This window comes from Saccoglossus kowalevskii, chromosome 15, assembly GCF_978046115.1.
Source record: "Saccoglossus kowalevskii chromosome 15, keSacKowa6.1, whole genome shotgun sequence".
Classification (NCBI taxonomy): Eukaryota; Metazoa; Hemichordata; class Enteropneusta; family Harrimaniidae; genus Saccoglossus; species Saccoglossus kowalevskii.
Window position 1 is genome coordinate 25,166,030 of NC_140655.1, and position 22,058 is coordinate 25,188,087.

Consider the following 22,058-nt stretch of genomic DNA (forward strand, 5'->3'; position numbering starts at 1 on the left):
TTTTTCAACTCCGAAATTACCCCCCAAAAAAATTTTAATTTTACACTATAGCCTAAGGTAAGTTGCATGTTCATTTTTCTGGTTCAGGCAGAATAGTGTGCACATTTTCAGAGGCTGATACAAGTTAGTATAATGATGGTGGCACTTGGGGGGGGGGGGGTTCTTGCGAGTTGAAATATGGATGATCAGTTTACTGCAACTTTGCGCATTCGAAACATTTGAAATCCATTTCACCTTCTGGTGTTTTGACCCCGAACATGTAATATGCGCAAACACGCAAAGCATAAACATGCAAACACTATCAATTTGGGAATCAAGAATTGCACAAACATGTATTTTTATTACTCATCAAATAGATTCAGACTATCTGTTGTAAAAAAAAAAAAAAAATCAGTTTGCTGGCTCACCTCAAACTACGTATTTACATAATTATACATATACAAATATTTTGCACATTTCTGAGTATTTATTAATTATATTATAATAATTAAACCAATAATATTTCAACATTCATCAAGATGTCTATTAACTCTTCTTAATTTTTCCTTCTTATTTTTATTAAAATGCTTCTTCCACGGTTTTCCGGCCACAGATGACTGGCTGCTTTGAGGACTGCTATTTCTTGAATCCGACGACACATGGCGTGAGCAGTCGGCATCCTTCCTGACGTATCCCATCACACCCTGTACACCTTTAGTGCATGCTCGTACATTCTGTTGGCTGAAGAACGCACTGTCCATTTCACTCAGGTCGGTATTTTTTTTCTGCAAAAAATATTCATAAAAGAACGTTACAGATATAGCAGTAATCCATTGGTTGGCGTGACTATAAGTTTTGAAGTGGAGAATTGAGTTGAAAGGTTATACGACTCCCGAGCCAGCATGGTAGGGCATGAGAGGTTGCTATGGATATTTTGTACAAACCTATTTCTCAGAATTTATATTTGACACATCACCTATTGAAAGCCTCCATGAATATCACAAAATGCATCATGGGAAAATATGGCGTCAGCAGATAATCTATTAAGAATTTGAGAACCATTCACAAATACAATATTTTACATTTTTTCCAAATTTTTCCTAAAATTTTGATCACGTCCTGTAGGCAATGGAAAATTATGTCCATTTGTTCCAAAATGATCTAAAAATTATAAAAAAAATACTTAAAAATAGGCAAAATGTTACGGAAAAATTATATCATTCAAAGGGTTAAACATCTCATTATTCAGCTCTCAGAGGTCAACTTACAAAGCACACTTGAAAAGTGAAAACTGACAAAATGTTTCACTCAGGCATAGTTCTACATGTATCAAAACAATTTTGTCCAAATGCTACTCATTCATCCAGTTGTTTGTTACATTCACGTTGGCTGTAGGATTCAAATGTGAGCAGAACGGCCAGTGAAATAGTTTTTATTTTTGTAATAATGTTATTTAAATAAATAAAAAATGTAAATTCGTAGACATCTGTAATTTGTACAAAGATCTTATTTTTAGTAAGCGTATAAAACATTTTCGAAATTAAATGTCCCAATTTGTTCGCAATTTCCAATTTTGATTCTTGAACACAAATTCTCAAATATATTATAAAAATGTAATTAGGAATTTGCTTTATCTGTAAAGTGTCAAAACCTATTTTTTACGGTAAATAGAACTTTCGTTTTATTTCCTGTAAAAACGTAAAATGCCTTTTTTATTCCTGTAATCTGTACCAGCTTGCCCCCGTCCTCTACAGTCAGTGTAGTGTAGCGGACATAAACAAGTTCTGGAGTAATACACTTACCCTTATACCTTCAGCCGACACTACAGTTGGATTGCTCACTTTCTTTTTTGACACAGCATCATCCGTTATCTCCAATTGTGGGAATTCTTGGAATTTCTTCTCATCAACACCAGGTGGCGCACACCTATACAGTAATTTGCCCTGGGGACAGAAGTCGTATGGTCAGCACTGGGAGTAACTAGATTTCAAAATTATAGGTCTGTGCATTAACTTGCTTTCTAGCCAGCTTTGTAAAAAAAAAAGAGTTGGAATTTATTTTCACTATCATTGCTGACAGGATACCAATGATAACTCTTGTAGAGATGGTAGTTGGTGCTGAAGGTGGCGCAGGTGAAACTTTTGCGGGCAGAATTGCAGCGGGAGTTGTTTGTTTCAGTTGGCAGTGGACTAACATCACTAATCCAGGTTTCTTTATTAGTCTGCCACCCAAACGTTATTTTTTATTTGCAACTGACATGTTTGCACAATAAAGTGATGGCAGAAGAGCAGGAACTTAAGTTGTAACTATAAAAATTAATTAAAGATTATGAGCAAGTGATTTCCTATGACAAAAAGCACTTTCAGTCACAAAGAGAGTACCTATTAGTCAGCACCCTCTTATAATTCCAACATAGAAAAGAATGGAAAACTATTGAGGGGAAAATTCAAGTCTTAAGTATCGCAAAAGCCCTCAACTAGATCTACACAAAATGACAAATTAATAGTTTTAATAGTCAAAAAAAGTAAACCTAAAGAGTGACAACTATTACTGACTTTGACATAGTCTTTCAATATGTATCTGGAGGATCTTGGAGCATCTGGAACACCGTGCGCTGTCATAAATCCTCGAACATCTATAAAAATAAACATTTATCACAATATAATTCAACTTGTAGTTGATCATTATTATAGAAAAATATCATTCTAATACAGCATACTCCTTACCTAGCATTGTTGGTTTAAAACGCATCTCATTTGCATACTTATTAAGTACATTATTAACACATTCAGTATTAGTGTGCATCTCATTTGCATACTTAATAAGTACATTATTAATAAGTACTCATTTAGTATTAGTGTGCATCTCATTTGCATACTTAATAAGTACATTATTAACACATTCAGTATTAGTGTGCATCTCATTTGCATACTTAATAAGTACATTAACACATTTAGTATTAGTGTGCATCTCATTTGCATATCAAATACATTAGAAATATTCTTAGTTTGCATCTCATTTGCATACTTAATAAGTACATTATTAACACATTTAGTATTAGTGCGCACCTCATTTGCATATCAAATACATTAGAAATTTTCTTAGTTTGCATCTCATTTGCATACTTAATGAGACAATAGTATATTTTAGTGGATTTCATAAGCATATCTTGTATACGCAATTAGAATATGCAACTATAAGTTTGCATCTCATTTGCATATTAAATACAATACATTACAATGTATAATCATAGTTCACATGTCATTTGCATCTTATTAACATTTAGTATCAGTGTGTTTCTCATTTGCATATCAAATACAATACATTACAATGCATAGTCTTAGTTCACATGTCATTTGCCTACTTAATGAGTATATTAACATATTTAGTGCATCTCATTAAACACATTTGCACATTTAGAAAAAAATAGACAACTATTCACATTTTGAATGAGATCTTACTGAGGCTCTCATCCAGTGGATGACAGATTATAGTAGATCATGAACAATACAATATTATGCATAAATTAACATAACTTACATCCATACGCCATCAATAATTCATTAGCCGTTGGTGGTCTGTCTGGATTTTCACATTCTTTGGGTTTTATTATATTTATACCGTAAGTATATTCAAGTACATCTCTCGGGATACGCTGACATACGTATTTATGCATAGGAAATTCAACTTTTATGTCATATTATACTCTTTTATTTGCATAATTGTATGCAAATTTTCCATATTTGGTGATCTATTTGTATAATTTTTTATCATTTCATTCAATCTAAAAACATCTTCTTTGCACAATTATATGCAAATGTTCTATATTTGGTAATCTGTTTGCATAGTTTCCATATTTGGTGATCTGTTTGCATAGTTTCCATATTTGGTAATCTGTTTGCATAGTTTCCATATTTGGTAATTAGTTTGAATAGTTAATATTCATCTCGTGTCATCGCAAAAATAGCATAGTACTAATTCAGAATAAAAGTTTATGGAAACTAGCCAATTTCATACAATATGCATGAACTTTCCATATTTAGAATTTTATTAACAAGGATTTACTGGTGAATAATTTGAATAATAAAATCGGTGGCGTCTCTTGCATTCATCAGTGGAATAGTGATTCAGGATAACAATTGCAACTATTTGCATATTTGGTAGTACTTAGCATAAATTATTTGCATAATTGCCATATAAGGATATCAGTGAAACTGGTGGTAAATGCTGTCTCATTTGATCAATTGGTAATATGCCATTGACAACCATTTCAGCTTTTGTCGACACAAATGATGGCATCACCAATCCAGGACAGTCACACAGACACAGACTAGGTTCAACGAACAAAGTCTAGAAAAAAATATTTATAAAAAAAAAGTGTTATTGCCATTGACATACATTTTCTTAGAAACATATCATTTGCATAATTTTTTAGTGAATGTTGAAGTTAAGTTCATTTTGTAATTCATTTAAAAAAACTTAGGGAGTCCAGTCATCCATATTTCACAAATAATTTGATAATTCAGACTCCATATGTTAACTAACACATATTGACAGTCATAACTAGTTGTAAAAGGTGTGGCCTCCAATGAGCTAATACAATGACATCATTTTGAAATTAATACAAATCCACAAAAAGTCTGAATATATCCCAGATGCCTTCCTTGTCAAGGTTTTTACTGTCCCCTATCCTGTGTAACCTTGGTGAACATGATGGCATGAGAAAATGGAACATGATTTGAAAGGCAAAAACACCATCTTTGTTTTTTTCTCTCTCGCTTGGCAACAATTTTCATCAAAGGTATGTAAGAAATCATGTTTCGCAAGCAGTTGAGACATGATTTGCCAACTCATGAGGAACTGATCAGGACTGTTGATCTACTAAATTTGAATTCTTTGCATCTAATGTTCAGTGAGGAAGCAACCAAATTTTGATATAAAGAAAGTGGAAAATAAAGCCGGAAAATCAAATCAGTATTTGAATGATATGATATCATATCATATGATGGTTTATTACCCATATTATTTGTAAAAAATACAATTCTGAAATAGGAAAAAAAATATATACATATTTACAGGTAAAAGGAAAAGAATGGATGCATGCATACATGTATGTAAGTATTATTTTTCCAACATTCGCCACAAAATTATACTATTTTTCAATCCTCACTAACCTGAAAGTGTTTAGTTCTGCCAGGCGTTGCTGACACTGGAACTTTTTTACATTGTAACAATGCGTTTATGGTAGAACTCTTACCAACATTGGGATAACCGACCTGTAGACAAACCAGAAATGCGCAATTAATAATAAGGCATCTTTGCTGTCAGAAAAAAATGCATTAGTATAATCTCCATTAGACTTTAATTATATCACGTCATCATATCGTTTTAACCCTTTGAGTGCCGAAAGATTTTCCCATCCAAAATTTAGTACAAATATTTTCACTTTTTGTCAAATTTTTACTAAATTTCATCATCATTTTGATCCATATGGACAGTTTCGGATATTTCTTTTAATTTTTGATCAAAAAGTTTGTCAATTTTTATTAACATTTCAAATACAATCAGTTTTCTTCAAAAGTTGCACCCATTGATTAATGAATCCTTCTCTCAGTGTACACTCTATGATGAACGATTTTGTAGGGATCTTGATTTGAAATAAAAAGTTAGGTCAACTTGTTAAAGAGGTCTTTAAGAATAAATAAAGTTTCTATGTGGCCATTGGTAACTTATGAAACATTGTGATATTTTATGTTTTCACAGTTATTTTTTAAATTTTCCTGAATTTCTATAATTTTTCTAAAAATTTAATAAGATGTTTTTCAAGATCACAATATCAATGTGTGATTTTCTGTCGCATTAACAACATCAAAATAATCAGCTTAGAACAAACTAGTATTTGGCCTCTTCATTGAGTCTGTGCCCAAGGTACTGGTGGATTAGATGCTTGTCAGATTTGATCTCATTACATTTCTAAGGCTCCCTCTAGAAAATTAAAAGTTTTAGCCATTTTCTTAGCCAAAACATTTTTTTTTTTCGCCAAGAATATAATGTTATAGCTACTATTTTTAGCCAAAACAAAATTGTTTCCGTCATTATTGATGACAGTGTCCAAATGAAGTAAAATACACTTCGGGATAACGCAAACCTACTTTGAAAAAATCTGCACATGCACATATCGTTTCTGAAAATCTGCACATGCACATATCGTTTCTGAAAATCTGCACATGCACATATCGTTTCCGAAAATCTGCACATGCACATATCGTTTCTGAAAATCTGCACATGCACATATCGTTTCTGAAAATCTGCACATGCACATATCGTTTCTGAAAATCTGCACATGCACATATCGTTTCCGAAAATCTGCACATGCACATATCATTTCCGAAAATCTGCACATGCACATATCGTTTCTGAAAATCTGCACATGCACATATCGTTTCTGAAAATCTGCACATGCACATATCGTTTCTGAAAATCTGCACATGCACATATCGTTTCTGAAAATCTGCACATGCACATATCGTTTCTGAAAATCTGCACATGCACATATCGTTTCTGAAAATCTGCACATGCACATATCGTTTCTGAAAATCTGCACATGCACATATCGTTTCTGAAAATCTGCACATGCACATATCGTTTCCGAAAATCTGCACATGCACATATCGTTTCTGAAAATCTGCACATGCACATATCGTTTCTGAAAATCTGCACATGCACATATCGTAAGTCTGTACATGCACATATCGTTTCTGAAAATCTGCACATGCACATATCGTAAGTCTGTACATGCACATATCGTTTCTGAAAATCTGCACATGCACATATCGTAAGTCTGTACATGCACATATCGTTTCTGAAAATCTGTACATGCACATATCGTAAGTCTGTACATGCACATATCGTTTCTGAAAATCTGTACAAGCACATTAACAACATTGCGTAAATGAAACCCTATGGATACGATGAAACTTCTGAAAGATCGTGACATTATTTCTTGGAATTATTTGAGCAAAATTGTTTGCCTAAATATGGAAATTTGAGATAATAAACTGTTAGTTTGCAGGCATATTATGCAGGTCAGATTTTTTACTGATTTTTAAAAATTCGCCAACTTTTTCGCCAGATCGGAAAATCCTTAGTCATTACAGTTTTTCATCACCATTGGCGAAGTGGTGATGGAGTAGCGGGAGCCCTGCATTTCAATGTTAGTTCTGGCACAAAAACCTATCTGCTACTGTTATTTCAAAGTTTTACTTTAATACAATTCAAGTCACTTACCAACCCAATAGTCACCATATTCTTATTAGCCTTCGGTCCCTGGTGCATGCTTTTAAATAGCTCTAATAATTCATCACCATTCAGAATTCTAGCGCTATTAGCAATTTCTTCGCTGCAAGACTCCTGCGAAGACACCACCTCAGATCCATTGTCACTAAGTGACACTTTTTTTTGATCATGTTCACCACAACCAACACTTCCATCTGAATCATTTCCAGCACTTCCTGTATCTTGTGTTGGCATTTCTGAAGTCCTTGTTTCAGTGTCTACACTCAATTTCTCTTTCTCATCAGCTGCAGTGCCTCCATGGCAACAATCATCATGTTCTACATCGGCTGTTTTATCCTCTTCACATCTGAGCATTTTATCATCACTCTTCTCAGGTGATTTTTCTCCCTCTTCTTCAACTTTATCAGTTTCGTGGCACTCACAATGATCAGAACTTTTCTCCTCAGTTGTGTAAGTTTTGCTTACTCCTGTTGTCATGGTTTCATCTAATGCTACAGACTCACTCTGATCTGTATCCTTATTTGTAGTGTCCTTGTTGTCATATTTATCATCACTGTCATCGTCATCACTGTTGCTCTCCTCCTCCTCCTCCTCCTCATCCTCGTCCTCCTCCTCCTCATTATCTTCTGCATCTGCTTCTTCTTTCTAAAAAACAAATATTATTCATACGAGTCGATCATAATTTTTTTGATAATATTTTTATATTACTTGTTTAATATTTCAAATAGAGTTTACATCTAGTTCACTAGCAAAACACCTAAATATGTATGAGTAGATGTAACCTAAAGCATCGGGTAATCAAATTTTGTGGGTGGAAAACATAATCGCTTCATTAAATATTCAATCACTTATTCCCCTAAAACACAAGTTTGAAAGTGCAAGATGAATGCGACAAACAATATAAAACATTTTTTTTGTGCACAGTAATATGGTAAACTATCTTCCTTTCACAGCGGGATCCTGCGTTATGCGTGAAATAGAGCGTAAAAACAGAGCAAAGGTCATAGCGTCGTAGTAAGATTCAACAAATACAAAACTATTTTTTAGGGTAATTCCACGCTTAATAATGTGCTACGCATAACTGATGAAGGGCATCACCATAATTATCTCTGTAAGATAGACAACACTGAACTTTAAAAACATCATATTAATTAGGTAATTTGCATATCATTAATCATTTGAGCACCAAAGTTTTGTCACCATTCACAAAATAGTTCTACATATCGTATGTGCATATTAATTAGGTAATTTGCATTTATCTAAAAACTGTAATGGGCAACCTTAAAACTGATGGGTAATTTCGAACCTGCAACGGAGAACTTCAATAACTGGTTACAGGGAAACTAATAGATGCTCACCATTTGTTTCTGCCTTTCTGCTTCTTCAACTGCTGACCAAAACACAACTTTAACACCAATTTTTGTAAAATAATCTGCCCATGATTTTCTTTGATTTTCATTAAGTAAATCTGCTTTATTAATTAAAACCAGGTTGTCTTTATTTTCATCAACTTCCTTCACATATTTCTCCTTTGAAAAACAATAAAAACAAAATATTCATAAAATTTCAACATCGAGGTCTCCATAATAAAAAGAAAATTAATTACATAGTCCCCATGAGTTCTCAAGTTAAAGAAATATACAAGATTTTAACATGAACAGTAAATACTTGATTGTGATGATAGATATGTGCAACATGATGTATATATAAAGTATGGACGAGATCGGAGATATACCTCTGGTAGGGCATTTGTTAAACAAAATCGCCATCTGTGCGTTACATAGTGTCCATTGTTTGTACCAAGTTTGAACAAAATTCATTGATGAAAATCTGCTTCTGGAAAGGCAGAAATGCTGGATAAAATAGCTGCCATTTGGCAATCTTCAATTAGACTTTCAAATGAGTATATGTGTATATGTATCACATGATGTATATCTAAAGTTTTAACATGATCAGTCCAGGTATGTTGGAGATATTGCTCTAGAACCAATTCATTAAAACAAAATGGCTGCCAGATCTGAAAAACAATGATGTGCAGCAGACTACCATAATGCTCAATTGTACATGTATGTAAGCAAATTTGATTCTGAAATGGCAAAAATGCTTGATTTTGATGAATTTTTAGCACAAAAATGGCTGCAATTTGGTCATTTTGAATTGGATAATAAAACTAATTGACATGCATAAGTAATCCAAAAAACATGATGTATGAATGTAATCGGTAATCAAGATGTACAGACGCACACAAAAAGGTCAAAACATAAGTCCCTTTTTTTTTGGACTTCATCTGAATGAAGACTAACAAAGTGGGCATGGTCATAGAGAAGACAGATATTACCGTAAATAACAATTAACAGATGCTGGACTATATAACTATCTAGTTCTCATGATCAGCAGTACAAATGTTTTCATTTCCGCAATCATTTCTATATCTAACAAACATTGAATTTTAGTCAAATTTTCACATCCATATTGGATTATAAGATTGAATCTCAGACAACAATTGACTTATTGCTACCAGAATAATAAAAGACCAAAAGTGAACTTGGTCAAAATCCCACACTAGTTAACATTGTATCCAAGTTAAAAAGATTAGAAAACAGTTACAGAAACCACAAAAAAAATGGTTAACAACAAGTACAGACATATTTTTCTTTAATGAAATAATGACAATATATGATCACTTGATATTATGGTAATATATCTTGTCAAACAACAAAATTACTGTACTTATGACATTACAGTTATGCCTATTATTGAGGTCACATGACCATATATAGTCATCTGAAACATTTTTTAGATATAATAATCAGTACCACTTAATATCAATACTAGAATAGAAAGTATATTTTTGAAATAAGATGACCCAGGTTTATCACTCAGATTTCTGCCAAGCTTTGCTGCCTTGCTTTATACAAAAAAACATAAATTTGTTTACCATATCTTCACATCTGAATAGTAACGGATTCCTGCCATCAACAATCTGTACGATGACGTCACTCCTTTCAATCACACGCCATAACTGTCGCCAAAAATCTAAATTTCTTTCAAACGGAGTCAATACAATGTGTTCTTTTTCCTGTAACCTGAAATGGAACAGAGAAGTTTCAGCGTTCTAAAAGTTGTGCAAGATTCACTCGTATCGATATAGTGGTACATCTATGACAATACAGCTAACTACAGCGCAACTTTTGCATAAAATCTCTACTTTGCATTCAGATCACATCACATTTCTTAATTACATCATATCATCACCTTAGAGTTGCTTCAAAACATAAATCACTTCATTGTAGTAAGTTTTAAAAACAGTTTGATTGAAATTATACTGACAATATATTGACTATTGTCTTGAATAAAATCTTGTCACAACAGAGATCAGTGTATTTTTCTCATCCATAGAAACAAAATAGTTTTATTTTTTCACTGGGAATAAGCCTCGAATGAAAATAAAAGATTTATTTAATTTCTAACACTATCAGATTTAAAATTTAGTGAAAATGCAACAAATTCATAAGAACTGCAATTTTTTGATATTTTGCTTTGTGAAAGGTTCCAAATAACCATTGACAGCGGATAATTCAGTAACATTTCAGGTAATTCCTGTGAAAAGTGAATAAATCACAGTAAAGAAGATTTGCACATGAATACTTACACATTTAACTGTCTCCGCCATTCCAGGAAACTATCCCTCTCCAATAACTCTAATTGTTGAGGTGTGGTAGTGGCATCCCATGCAGGTCTGAAACCATTAGAGTACAGGGAGGTATTATCTATTAGTAATACCATTTACCTCGATATAAATGAGGTTCTCAATACCACTTAGCCCAGTACAAATTTTTATGTCAATAAAATAATTTTTCAATTATTCTTATTTCTATTGTTTTTTTGGAAGCAAAAATGAAGAATTTGTCACAGCAAGATTAAACTAAATAAAAAACAGCCTAAACAGGTCAAATTACAATGATTATTTCGCTGGGTTCTAGGGAGTCACAATGACTGCACTAGGGTCCCAGGAAGTCGCACTCACATTCAATGGAGTCCTAGTGAGTTACAGTGACTTTTACTTGGGTCCTGGGGAATCACAGATTTTTTAAAGACATAATAACAAATCTACCTCCTTGGAATTTTAAGAAAGTCTTTATTTTGCAGCTGTGCATCTTTGATTGCTGACACTTCTTCTATCGACGGCAGTCCTGTATCTTTGGAAGGATCCACCACCTTGACGTTCAGTCTTTCTATTTACAGAATAAAAATAGAATTTATGTTATCAAGTATTTATATGATGAGGGTATCAACACACTGTGATATGCGAGAAAGATCTCATTCTGAGAGAATTCCATGTGTGCGTAAATCCAATTTATTTCCGACCAATGGCGTCATAGAACACATTGACAAATGCTTTGACTTTGTAAACAAAAATTAACGATGCATCGATGATATTTTGCAAATCAATAAGAACACTAGGCTTTCTTTCACCAACATTATTATTTGTATTAGTATTTCTTTTTTTCTTAGTATTAGATGCATGTTTGACTTGCAATTTTTTAATTTTGAAATTCACTCAACTTCAAATGGGATCTTCATCGTGTATCACATTAAAAGTGTGGGAGTTGTAGCCTGCACATGTGTCAGACGGCCATAGCATGTCACTGTTTACAAACAAGTGTCTACCCATGAGCCTTTGCAGTTTTAGTGCATGTTATCATCGCTTGGGACTCAATTCTCGCGCATGCGCAGGCGACGATCCTTATGATTTAATTGTGTACATATGTCTTAAAAGTTCATTCTTCAGATTTGGGATAAAGCTTGTCACCACAACCGAGCCATTAAAGTGATGTACACACGATCAACAACAGGCTAGCTACTAAACCTGATTTCCAATGGAATCCTAGTTTCCCATACAATATTCAGTTGGTGACCAAATTTTCTTAGGTTTTTAAAAAAAAATTTGCATATTACATCTCATGGCAGTCAAAATTTTCAAAAGTCAAAAATTTCCAAACTGAAGTCACAGAATCCTAGGATAAGTGGATTGATTATCACAGGAAAGTTTTTTTGCACCAACCTGCAGTAAATTCGGTTCCTGCAAGATCAGCGATAGCTAAGAATTCATCCAGGGTACTTTGCTCTGTCACAGACTGTAGATTGAGTCTTCCCCAGTCGTATCCATCTTGAAGATCACTTGTATGTAACTACAAAATCAAAAGAAAATATAACACTCAAATTAATATACATTACATTTTTTTCTAAATATTTCCTTTATTATGAAAGGAAAAGAGTAAAATGTTCTTTGATGTGTGCCGAAAATATGATGCAGACATGTAAGTGAAGGGATGTACCAATTTTACGTTGTATAGCATTAAATCATACAGTATCTTTGCCAGCCATACCAGAAATTTTGAAAGAAATGCTATGGCTGAGAAAAACTCACAATTTGCGGTTATGTGAATTTGAATATAAATCAAGAACATAGTTTGATTGAGTACCGGTAATAAAGTTGCTAGTTGTACACAAACATATTTGTCAGTTACAACTATCACAGGAGTGCAGGCACACATCTTAGTACAGGGTACATATACCTGTAATACTCTCCCATTATCTCTATTGATGACTTACTGTTCGAGAGCATTGCTATGTAAATATTTTCTATCTTCAATTCACAATGATGGCGAAAAGAGAATACTCTTGCAAAAAGTAGCAGGGCCAGTAAGATTTTAGTCGGGATAGCATTTTTCCAGGTTCGCTAGCCCTGTCAGATAGTGATGAATTTTCTTGACTGTCTAACCCAGATGTCTTTGTTTTTTTCAATAGATTTAGGAAATATACTCTTTCTCCACATAACCATATTGAAAATAGGCTTACACCGCTGCGTTGAGTCCAGTCCCTACACAGATACAGCTGTGGTTACTGACAGACAAATGAACCTAATTGAACCAAAAACATCGGAGATCACGGCTACGTACCTCTGATAGTGAAATATCTCTGATGGTATTCATGTGTAATAAAGTTATTATTATTATTATTTATTTATTAACTCTTACTCACTCCCCGGAGAGTGTGGCAATGGTTATAGATAATAGTAAAAGTATACAGTATTATTACACTAATAAGAAAGTAATATTATTATAATAATAACTTTATTACACTACTATGCTATCAGAGGGCGCAGTATGGTAAATAAAATACAAATCATAAAAAAAAATACAGTAGCTAAACTATAAGATAAAATTAAAATTAAAAGATATTAAAAGCTTAATAGGAAAAATAATTATTATTATATCACATCCAAGAACCCAAGAATGTCTGCACAAGCCTATAATTAAGAAATAATTCCTCAACTGTTTAAGTGAGACGTGTTTATTATATGAAACTTGCATCTGCTTTTAGTTCTGAGATTTAATACTGAACATACATGTCAATAACATACTAACCCACGTGTCTGCGTTCCCTTGTCTTTTGCTTTTGACGCGAAAGCGGTCTTTAATCACACTCTGTCCAAGACCAGAAGCGTTCTTGTTCTTCTTACCCATTTGACAAACATTAACAGCAAACCAAAGCCAGAATTTATTAAAAATCCACTATTTAGTCAGTGTTGTGAAATACCATGTGATTTAGAAATGTGTGTTCGGTGCTTCTTGCCTACAATGTTTTGCAAAGCCCCTTAGCCTACTAATAATCTCATTCAAGTTATTTTTTGTTTCAACAAAAAATAAATTCCGCAATTTAGATTTGTTTACCAAGGAGATATGATTTCGTGCTCACCAAGCAAATCGAGCGTGTGAACGTATTTTTTTTTCTTTTTGTGGAAACGAAACAAAATCACGAGCGGGTTGAAATTAAGTAAGCTAGGTGGTTCAGACCGATTCCATGTGTCATCCGAGGTCAGTCTTTTCGTGAAACAATTTTCGATCACCCTCGTTAAGTATGCGGCTCTCTTGGTGTTTGAGGATGCCAAGATGTCCTCCACCGGACAGGTATTACAGGAAACAGAAAATATTCCAAATATCTAAGGTGTGTGTATTATCATAAGTACTAATAATCCTGATCTTGCAAACAATTGGCGGCCTTTCCGTTTCTAAGTCAATATTATTAAAATAATTAGTATCATATATGAATGTTATAGTTTTAATGTTTGGCTCCCACACACTTATTATGAACATAGACATGAAAAGGCCGACTGTGGGACAAACACCGTCCTTGAAATTGAGATTGTACTTACTTTTTTGTGATAAAATGTTCACACTTGATCTTGATACATTCATTCGTGATCAGTTACCAAGAAAAATATTCTATTCTATTCTATTCTATTCTATTCTATTCTATTCTATTCTATTCTATTCTATTCTATTCTATTCTATTCTATTCTATTCTATTCTATTCTAATTTCTTGTCAATTAGGATATTCGGTAGGGGGGGTATGCAACATCAAGAGGAAAATCGCAAAGAGTTTCTTAAGGCCCTCTCACCCATAACCTGAACCCTGACAATTCACATTATACATATCTTGGAGTGACTTTTAATACAAATGGCTCAATGGATACAACAATGGACAGGTTATCTGACAAGGCTAGGAAAACTGAAAGGGCTCAACTCCATCTTTTCAGTGGTAGTAACAACAACCATGTAAAATTGAAAACAAAATTACTTGAAACAACTCAACTACCAATTTTAACATACGCTGGAGAAATATGGGGATTATGCACAAACTGGAGTAGATGGGATAAAACTAGCACAGAAAAATACCACCTAAATTTTTGTAGACATATAGTAAATGTAAATAACACTACCAGTAACATAGCTGTTAGAATGGATACAGGGCGACTACCACTGTTATGTAACATTCAATACAAAGCTCTCAGATACTATAAACACCTAAAATCCATTGATGAAAACAACATAGCATATTATGCACTTAAAGAGATGGAGAATACAGTGTTGAAAAACAGCTGGTTATCAAAACTACATGATTTGAAAAAAACATACAACAAACCTGTTGACATACAAACAACAAAACAGCACTTTCAAGAATTATGTAAGGAACACTATAAAAATACATGGATGTCTAACATGAACAGTACTGATTCAAAACTAAAGACTTTTAAATTATTCAAAAATAACATCCAACAGGAAACCTATTTACAAAAACTCAATGACAGAAAAGCAATAGGGACACTTGCAAGATTTAGAATGAGTGGCCACAAACTGAAAATTGAAACTGGTCGCCATCAAAAACCTAAAATACCGCTACAAAGCAGAATTTGTCAAAACTGTCTCAAAATTGAAGATGAACAACATTTCACAACAGAATGCACCTTATATGCAAACAACAGAGACATTCTATATTCAACAGCCAAATCCTGTATATATGGATTCCAAGATATGATAAACAATACTAAATTCATACAAATAATGAGTAATAAGAAAACTTCACTAATCAAAGAAACCATAAAGTACATCGAACAGTGTTACAACATAAGAAATACATTACCGGCATAAATAAACAACATATGCCATATTCCTACATATTGTAAATTGTCTTACTATTCACGGATAGTTTTATGTTCGCTCAACTATGTAAAAACTTTATTAACTCGTTAACCAAAAAAGAAATGTCACATTATCTTTACGGTATTAATAAAGAATTATATTCTATTCTATTCTATTAAAGGGCGGTGGTCGTCGCGCCGCGTCCTGTTCGATATGGGACTCATAGCGACCTATACAACACGTGTAAAATAAATTGTTTATTTACATGAAATTCGAACACTCGCTGCGCGATGACCACCACGCTTTAAACTTAATACATGTACTGCACAAATCCCCCAGCATGCATTGTACAGTTAGTTGGTGTGTGTGTGTTCCTTGCATATATTGTAGATCCAGTATAGTGTAAGTTGCCATAGAAACCATATTTTATTTTTTGGACTTGATGTATGTAACAGAGCTAAGTTATAATTCTATCATAATTGCTACTATGACAAGGCAACACACTATCATGGTGTCAACCAAGCCTGGTCAAACCACTAGGAAACCTTGGTAAAGATCTTCTGGTATTTGTGTTCAACCTGTTTGACACATCTGGATATTTTCATTTTTGATATCTTTACATGCACCTATAGCTGATACTTGCTTAGAGAGGATTTTTTATGAATTCAGTTCTCAGTATTCTTGGGGTGAAGCTATGTCACAGAATGTTGGTGCTATGGTGGTCGGCCAAACAACACTGTACCATGTAGTTCTATGTACTCTGTACAAGCTGCTGTGTAACACAAGTCAAAGAGCTGATGAAAACAACCCAAGTTGAGAGAACAGCACAAATCCCAACTTTCGCCGTAATTCTAAGCAACAACATTTTTTATATGTTGTACATGTATGGGTAATCTTGTTAGTCTGTTCAGAAAAGTCTCTAGCCTGAAACTAGTACAGTTTCCGGCCTTTCTTTTTACCAGTGATTGTTGCCAGGCAGTGAAAATGCCTTGGCGAAAATTATCTAATGCCGTAGATGTAATTCATATGCACACATAAATACTCGCAGAATCATTGATATTAATTATCATGTACATTTCTGTTTCACAGCATTTTGGATACCGAAGAGCAAATTGTTATTCTCTGGCTGTGCGATCGGTGCATAAAGCATTAATATATTCAACATCTGCTAAAATTAAAAAGAAACGACGAATGAGGAAGGTAGGTTTCGATTTTCTGACCTGAACATATTGCTTCACTTTTAGATGAGTCATGGAAAAAAACAAAAGAATTTGCTTTTTTGCCTGTTGAGGATGCTATGTGTCGCTTCAGACCAGAATTTTGTTCCATGTGTGGAGCATTGTGATTCCTAGATTACTGAAATTACGATGACCTTGCACAACTGAACAATGCACATTCAGATTTTGTGAAAACTGGCAATATATTTGACATGTTATAAAAAGGTGGACCAGTTTATTGATAGATGATGATAGTGCATTCTGGGATATGCATGTACAATTGATGGACATTAGTTTAATTCAACTGTATCAGTCCTGTAATTATTTGCGTCACATGATTTGCGATCGAGTGTATTATGATGCAGTGACCATCGCTTTTTTCAAGACCTCAACAAAATTATAAATTTGCATATTAATTTGCATATTTAAATTGTGTCTTTCAGCTATGGATAACCAGGCTATCAGCAGCCACAAAAGAACATCACCTGAAATATCATCACTTTGTTCAAAACCTTAATAAGGTAAGGAATATGCATAATTATTGATTTCATATTCAATAACAAAAAGTCACATTAATATTAAAAACACCATAAAATAATTATTTATAAAATACTTGATTTTTTTTTTTTTTCAGTCTAATATTTTACTGAATAGAAAAATACTGTCGGAGTTGGCAATCTATGAACCCAAGTCATTCACAGTAAGTAATTCAAGACTGGACATTACTAGCATATTGATATACTGATATCTTACAGCCTCAAAACTTTCAACTTCACATTGAGTTCTTCTTAAAAACGATTACCAAGTTTCGTTACGCAAGACCAAGTTTTAAATTAGTTGCATTTTGAAGGGGTGGGCGCTTTACCGAATGTGACCCCAAATATAAAAATTGCGCAAAAGTGGGGGTGGGCGCTTGCCTGGGCATGGGCGCTAATGCGGTCGAGTACGTTATGTTCCATGGGTTGACCTTTCTTAGATTCGTTCATTTCGTGACTATACTTTCACTTTTTTAATTTTGGTGAATATTTTTGTCATGTTTGGTAAAAAATGCTATTTTCGGCTTCTTCTTTGTAACTGCTAGCTCAATTGCTTTGGGTGGATCTCTTGCAGATTTGTTCATTTTGTTACAATAAGTTAAATTCCCTAGTTTTAGTGACTATTTTTGTCATTTTTAAAACTGTCTAACTACGGTGTATACCGGAGCTGTATGAATGAAAATCAGTGATTACAAAACATTAGATGGTGCATCATTTGTTTGTCAGAAAAGCACAACTTCAATCAAAACAATCACTTGAGACAAAAAAAAACAGATTATAAATAAACTGAGTTTTATCATCGCAGATTTATTACATGAACATGTCAAAATAAACTTCATCTGTTTAGTATCGTCATGGAGATGTTAAAATTTGTTTTATCTTTAGAAATTGCTAATTGCCCCTTCATTGTGCAGTGAAATCAACAACAATAACTCATACTGCAACTTCAATAATAATGAATTTTACTTCAGTAATGCGCTATGCTATTGCAAATACTCGGTAAATTTTCCCACACAGTATTCTGATTGACTGATGGCATTTTCAGGTCAAAGAACACCATAGTAGTTCAACTCGTGATCAAGTAAAAAAAATACAAACTTGAAGTTTACGTGTATTTCATAGCAAACCAAATAAATTACTATTTTTTGTATCAACCCATGACTGAATAATCAGAAATGCTGTTAGAACCTCGGAAAGATTAGGTTATTTTTGTGTGTGTACGTGATTGTTTGCAAGATGTTCTTTCAGTGTTCCTAAAGCTTTTTGGTTTTTTTAATTAAAGTCTAACCAATCTTTCAAGGAGGAAAATCTGAGGTAGACAAAATATTTGAGAACAATGAACAACTCACTCATCTTCACTATTAATGATAATCTGCTGAATAATTAGGTGATAACATTTTCAGAATAGGCATTTTAGCGTTTTTGTGATATCGCAGTATTAATAAAGAGTATACCGTTTTTGACTCCCATGTGCGAAGCACAAAAGGGAGTCTTTGCAGTTATCCTGTCTGTATGTATGTATGTATGTATGTATGTATGTATGTATGTATGTATGTATGTATGTATGTATGTATGTCACTTTTTTTGTTCCACTGTTATCTCAAGAACCACTAATCAAATTTTGGTGAAACTTGGTACATAGATGCTCTGGGATAATGCGCAGAGTTGATTAGGTTTTGGTAAAAATCTTGGTACATAGTTACTTGAGGACTGTGCAGAGACCTAATTAGTTTTTGGGTAAATATGTGTGCATATTAATCGCCTTATTAGCATAATTAGTTAATTTTCAGCTTTTCACCTGATATCTCAAGTACTAATCATCACATTTCAATGAGACTTGCGACATTTTCTAGGACTATGCAGAGACCTGATTAATTTTGGGATAAATAATTGTGCCTATTAATTACCTAATTTACATACCTGACAGTTAATTAGTTAATTTTTTGCTGTTCTATGGCTGTTGCACTGATGTCTACAAACCACTCATTGGATTTCAATGAAACTTTTAAAGAGTACCCATCACATTTCAATGAACCTAGGACTATACACAATATTAGTTTTTGGTAAATATGTATGCTTCTTAATCACTTAATTAACATAATTAATTAATACTGATATTTCAAGTATTGATCATCACATTTGAATAAAACTTGGTACATAAATGCTCTAGGACAATAGACAGCCTGATTAATTTTGGGTTAAAATCTGTTCATATTAACTCTCTAATTAGCATAATAATTAATATTTTTTGGGTTCTAATCACATTTCAATGAAACTTGGTACATTGTGCAGACCTTATTAGTTTTACACTTAAATCTGTTCATATCAGTTATCTGATTTACATAATTAGTTTTCAGCTATTCCATCAATATCTCAAGTACAAGTAATTTTGAATTAATTTTTAATGTGTCTTCAATACTCTCAGCACACGGGAGTTCTTTCTAAGCTTTCTTTGATTCTTCTTTGTTTTCTTTCCGCACAAATTGATTTTTTTTTTTCGTTTTATTTGCAGTGTTTAATTGAAATTGCTCGTAAACGACAACAAGAAGGTCTGTTGTCTGCGTTGGCCCCAAAGCAGAAAGTTGAAGGAGTCTTCTCAAAGATCACAGACCAGTACTGAGTATTCTCAATGACAAATGTTCCAAACTTTAACATGGCAAACACTGCCCTCTAGGGGCAGTACTGAGCATTTCCAGAGATATAGTGTCCTAAAAACTGTTTGTTTGTTTGTTTGTTTGTTCAATGGAAAACAAGAGATTTGGTATCGAATAGCTCATTCATGTGAAATCATTTGCATGGTAAATAGAAAGCAGATAGCCTGGTATCAATGCAATGTATTTGTTTTTAAAATAAATCTTTTTTTCCCAGAAAAAGTAGTTTTGACTAATTTTTTGTCTGTCTTCCATGATTGTTATGAAATTGCGCTAACATTTTATTGTATCTTCCAGTATACTCACTCATAATATTTCTAAATGCTATAATTTTAAAATTAAATTACCTGTTGCATGTCTGCTTTAGTGGATCCCACCATCCATGAAATCACAATATTGTGCAACTGAACCACATTTCCGTACAACTTGCAATAACAAGGCACAGATGGTGTTTTCAACACCTAAATGTCAGTAAATTTCAGAAAAATGTATCTTACTTTGATCCTTTGTTTTGAAAATCAACAAAATTATGTTGCCTTTCCTGTATCTTACTTTGGTCCTTTGTTTTGAAAATCAACAAAATTATGTTGCCTTTCCTGTACAACATATCCACTTGTTGTATTAGTGCGCCCTCAGTTACAATGAATAAGAATGCCTTTGTTTATTTCTATGATGTAGTTGGCGCCCTCTGGAGATGAATTTTCTTCTACGTGAAATGCAATATGTGTACTACTGTAAAATACTTTATTTTCGCTTTGAATTAATTTTCGCTGAAGAAATGATTCAGTGAAAATAATATACATTTTTTCCTATATTTTACATTCAACTCGTCAGAAATAAATGAAAATAAATTCCATACAAAACGCCTAAAAGTATTTTCAGCGAAAATTAATTCCAGCTAAAATAAAGTATTTCGAAAGTATAGTTGTACAAGATATTACGGGAATGTTAAGTTGCTGTGATTAGTGATTGATCCATTTAATTTTTTTGAGTAACGAGAATTTATTAAACTTTTTTGCTGACAACGAATCAGCCAGAGCAGGCTGTGTAAATGCAATATTCACTTGCACATAATCCTAAAATATGTGCCCATATTTTGGAATGGGTAGTATTAAGACACGAGATTTGTATGTAAATTTTATTTGGAGCTGTTTTAACTCCATTGACTTCACGAATTGGAGGTACAAAATAAGAAATATCCAGTTTTGTTCACGCTACTGCGACCAATTGCAAGGTGGTGAAAATGATATTGGGTGTTACTGTAAGCATACGTGTTTTCAAAATAAGGTCCTAACACTTGCATTTATCTACGAGAATGTAATAGAGACGCAAAGTATCTGTCGATACAGTCCCGTCTTTAGAGGGACTGTGTCGACAACTCCCGAAACTCTAATCCTGACTGACCTCCATTCTAACGAAATAAAGTTGTAACCTTTAAAGGCGCATGCGCGGAGCCTTGAGCCACTATGTTCTTGCATTGTTTTTGTAAGACCACTTAATCCAGATTTATAGCTAAGTCGACCTTTACAAAAAGTTTTTTTTTATGCTGTCTTCAAAAGTTTCCTTCTAATCTCGGACCACTGAATCCGATTGGAACACACATGTTCATAGCTAATGCTATTAAACTAAGACGGGGGAAACCATGGACGAATCAATATTCATTTAATGAATAATGTTAGTTGTCTACCCAGAACCCTGCCCAGAATAGAGTTATAAAATAAAAGAATATACTCCGGGGTAGTCCAGCTCCTATTCCAACTGTCTGTCGATAGTCAAACCACCAGACTATATTAATATAACTCATTACTATCTTCGTAGAACTAAAAATGCGTTTAGTTTAATGTTTCGGCGTAATGGTTTCAGTTGTTGTGTATATATAATTCCAACAATTC

General features: G+C 33.4%; 2 protein-coding genes across 2 annotated transcripts; one reads left to right on the top strand and one right to left on the bottom strand.

Annotated features, from left to right (window-relative positions):
• Positions 1–446: 446 nt before the first annotated feature.
• LOC100375585 (large subunit GTPase 1 homolog) lies at positions 447–13,911 on the bottom strand. Its single transcript, XM_085490615.1, has 13 exons — positions 13,707–13,911; positions 12,341–12,467; positions 11,390–11,510; positions 10,928–11,014; positions 10,214–10,361; positions 8,634–8,804; positions 7,267–7,920; positions 5,154–5,255; positions 4,186–4,329; positions 3,520–3,643; positions 2,535–2,614; positions 1,782–1,922; positions 447–764 (listed from the first exon to the last, which is right to left on the bottom strand). Exons 1-13 carry the CDS (start codon positions 13,803–13,805, stop codon positions 504–506), a joined length of 2,259 nt encoding a protein of 752 aa, XP_085346741.1. The 5' UTR covers positions 13,806–13,911; the 3' UTR covers positions 447–503.
• Positions 13,912–14,102: 191 nt separating this feature from the next.
• On the top strand, positions 14,103–20,388 carry LOC102806447 (large ribosomal subunit protein bL20m-like). Its single transcript, XM_085508365.1, has 5 exons — positions 14,103–14,286; positions 16,852–16,962; positions 17,423–17,500; positions 17,614–17,679; positions 20,028–20,388. Exons 1-5 carry the CDS (start codon positions 14,200–14,202, stop codon positions 20,133–20,135), a joined length of 450 nt encoding a protein of 149 aa, XP_085364491.1. The 5' UTR covers positions 14,103–14,199; the 3' UTR covers positions 20,136–20,388.
• The last annotated feature ends 1,670 nt before the right edge of the window (positions 20,389–22,058 follow it).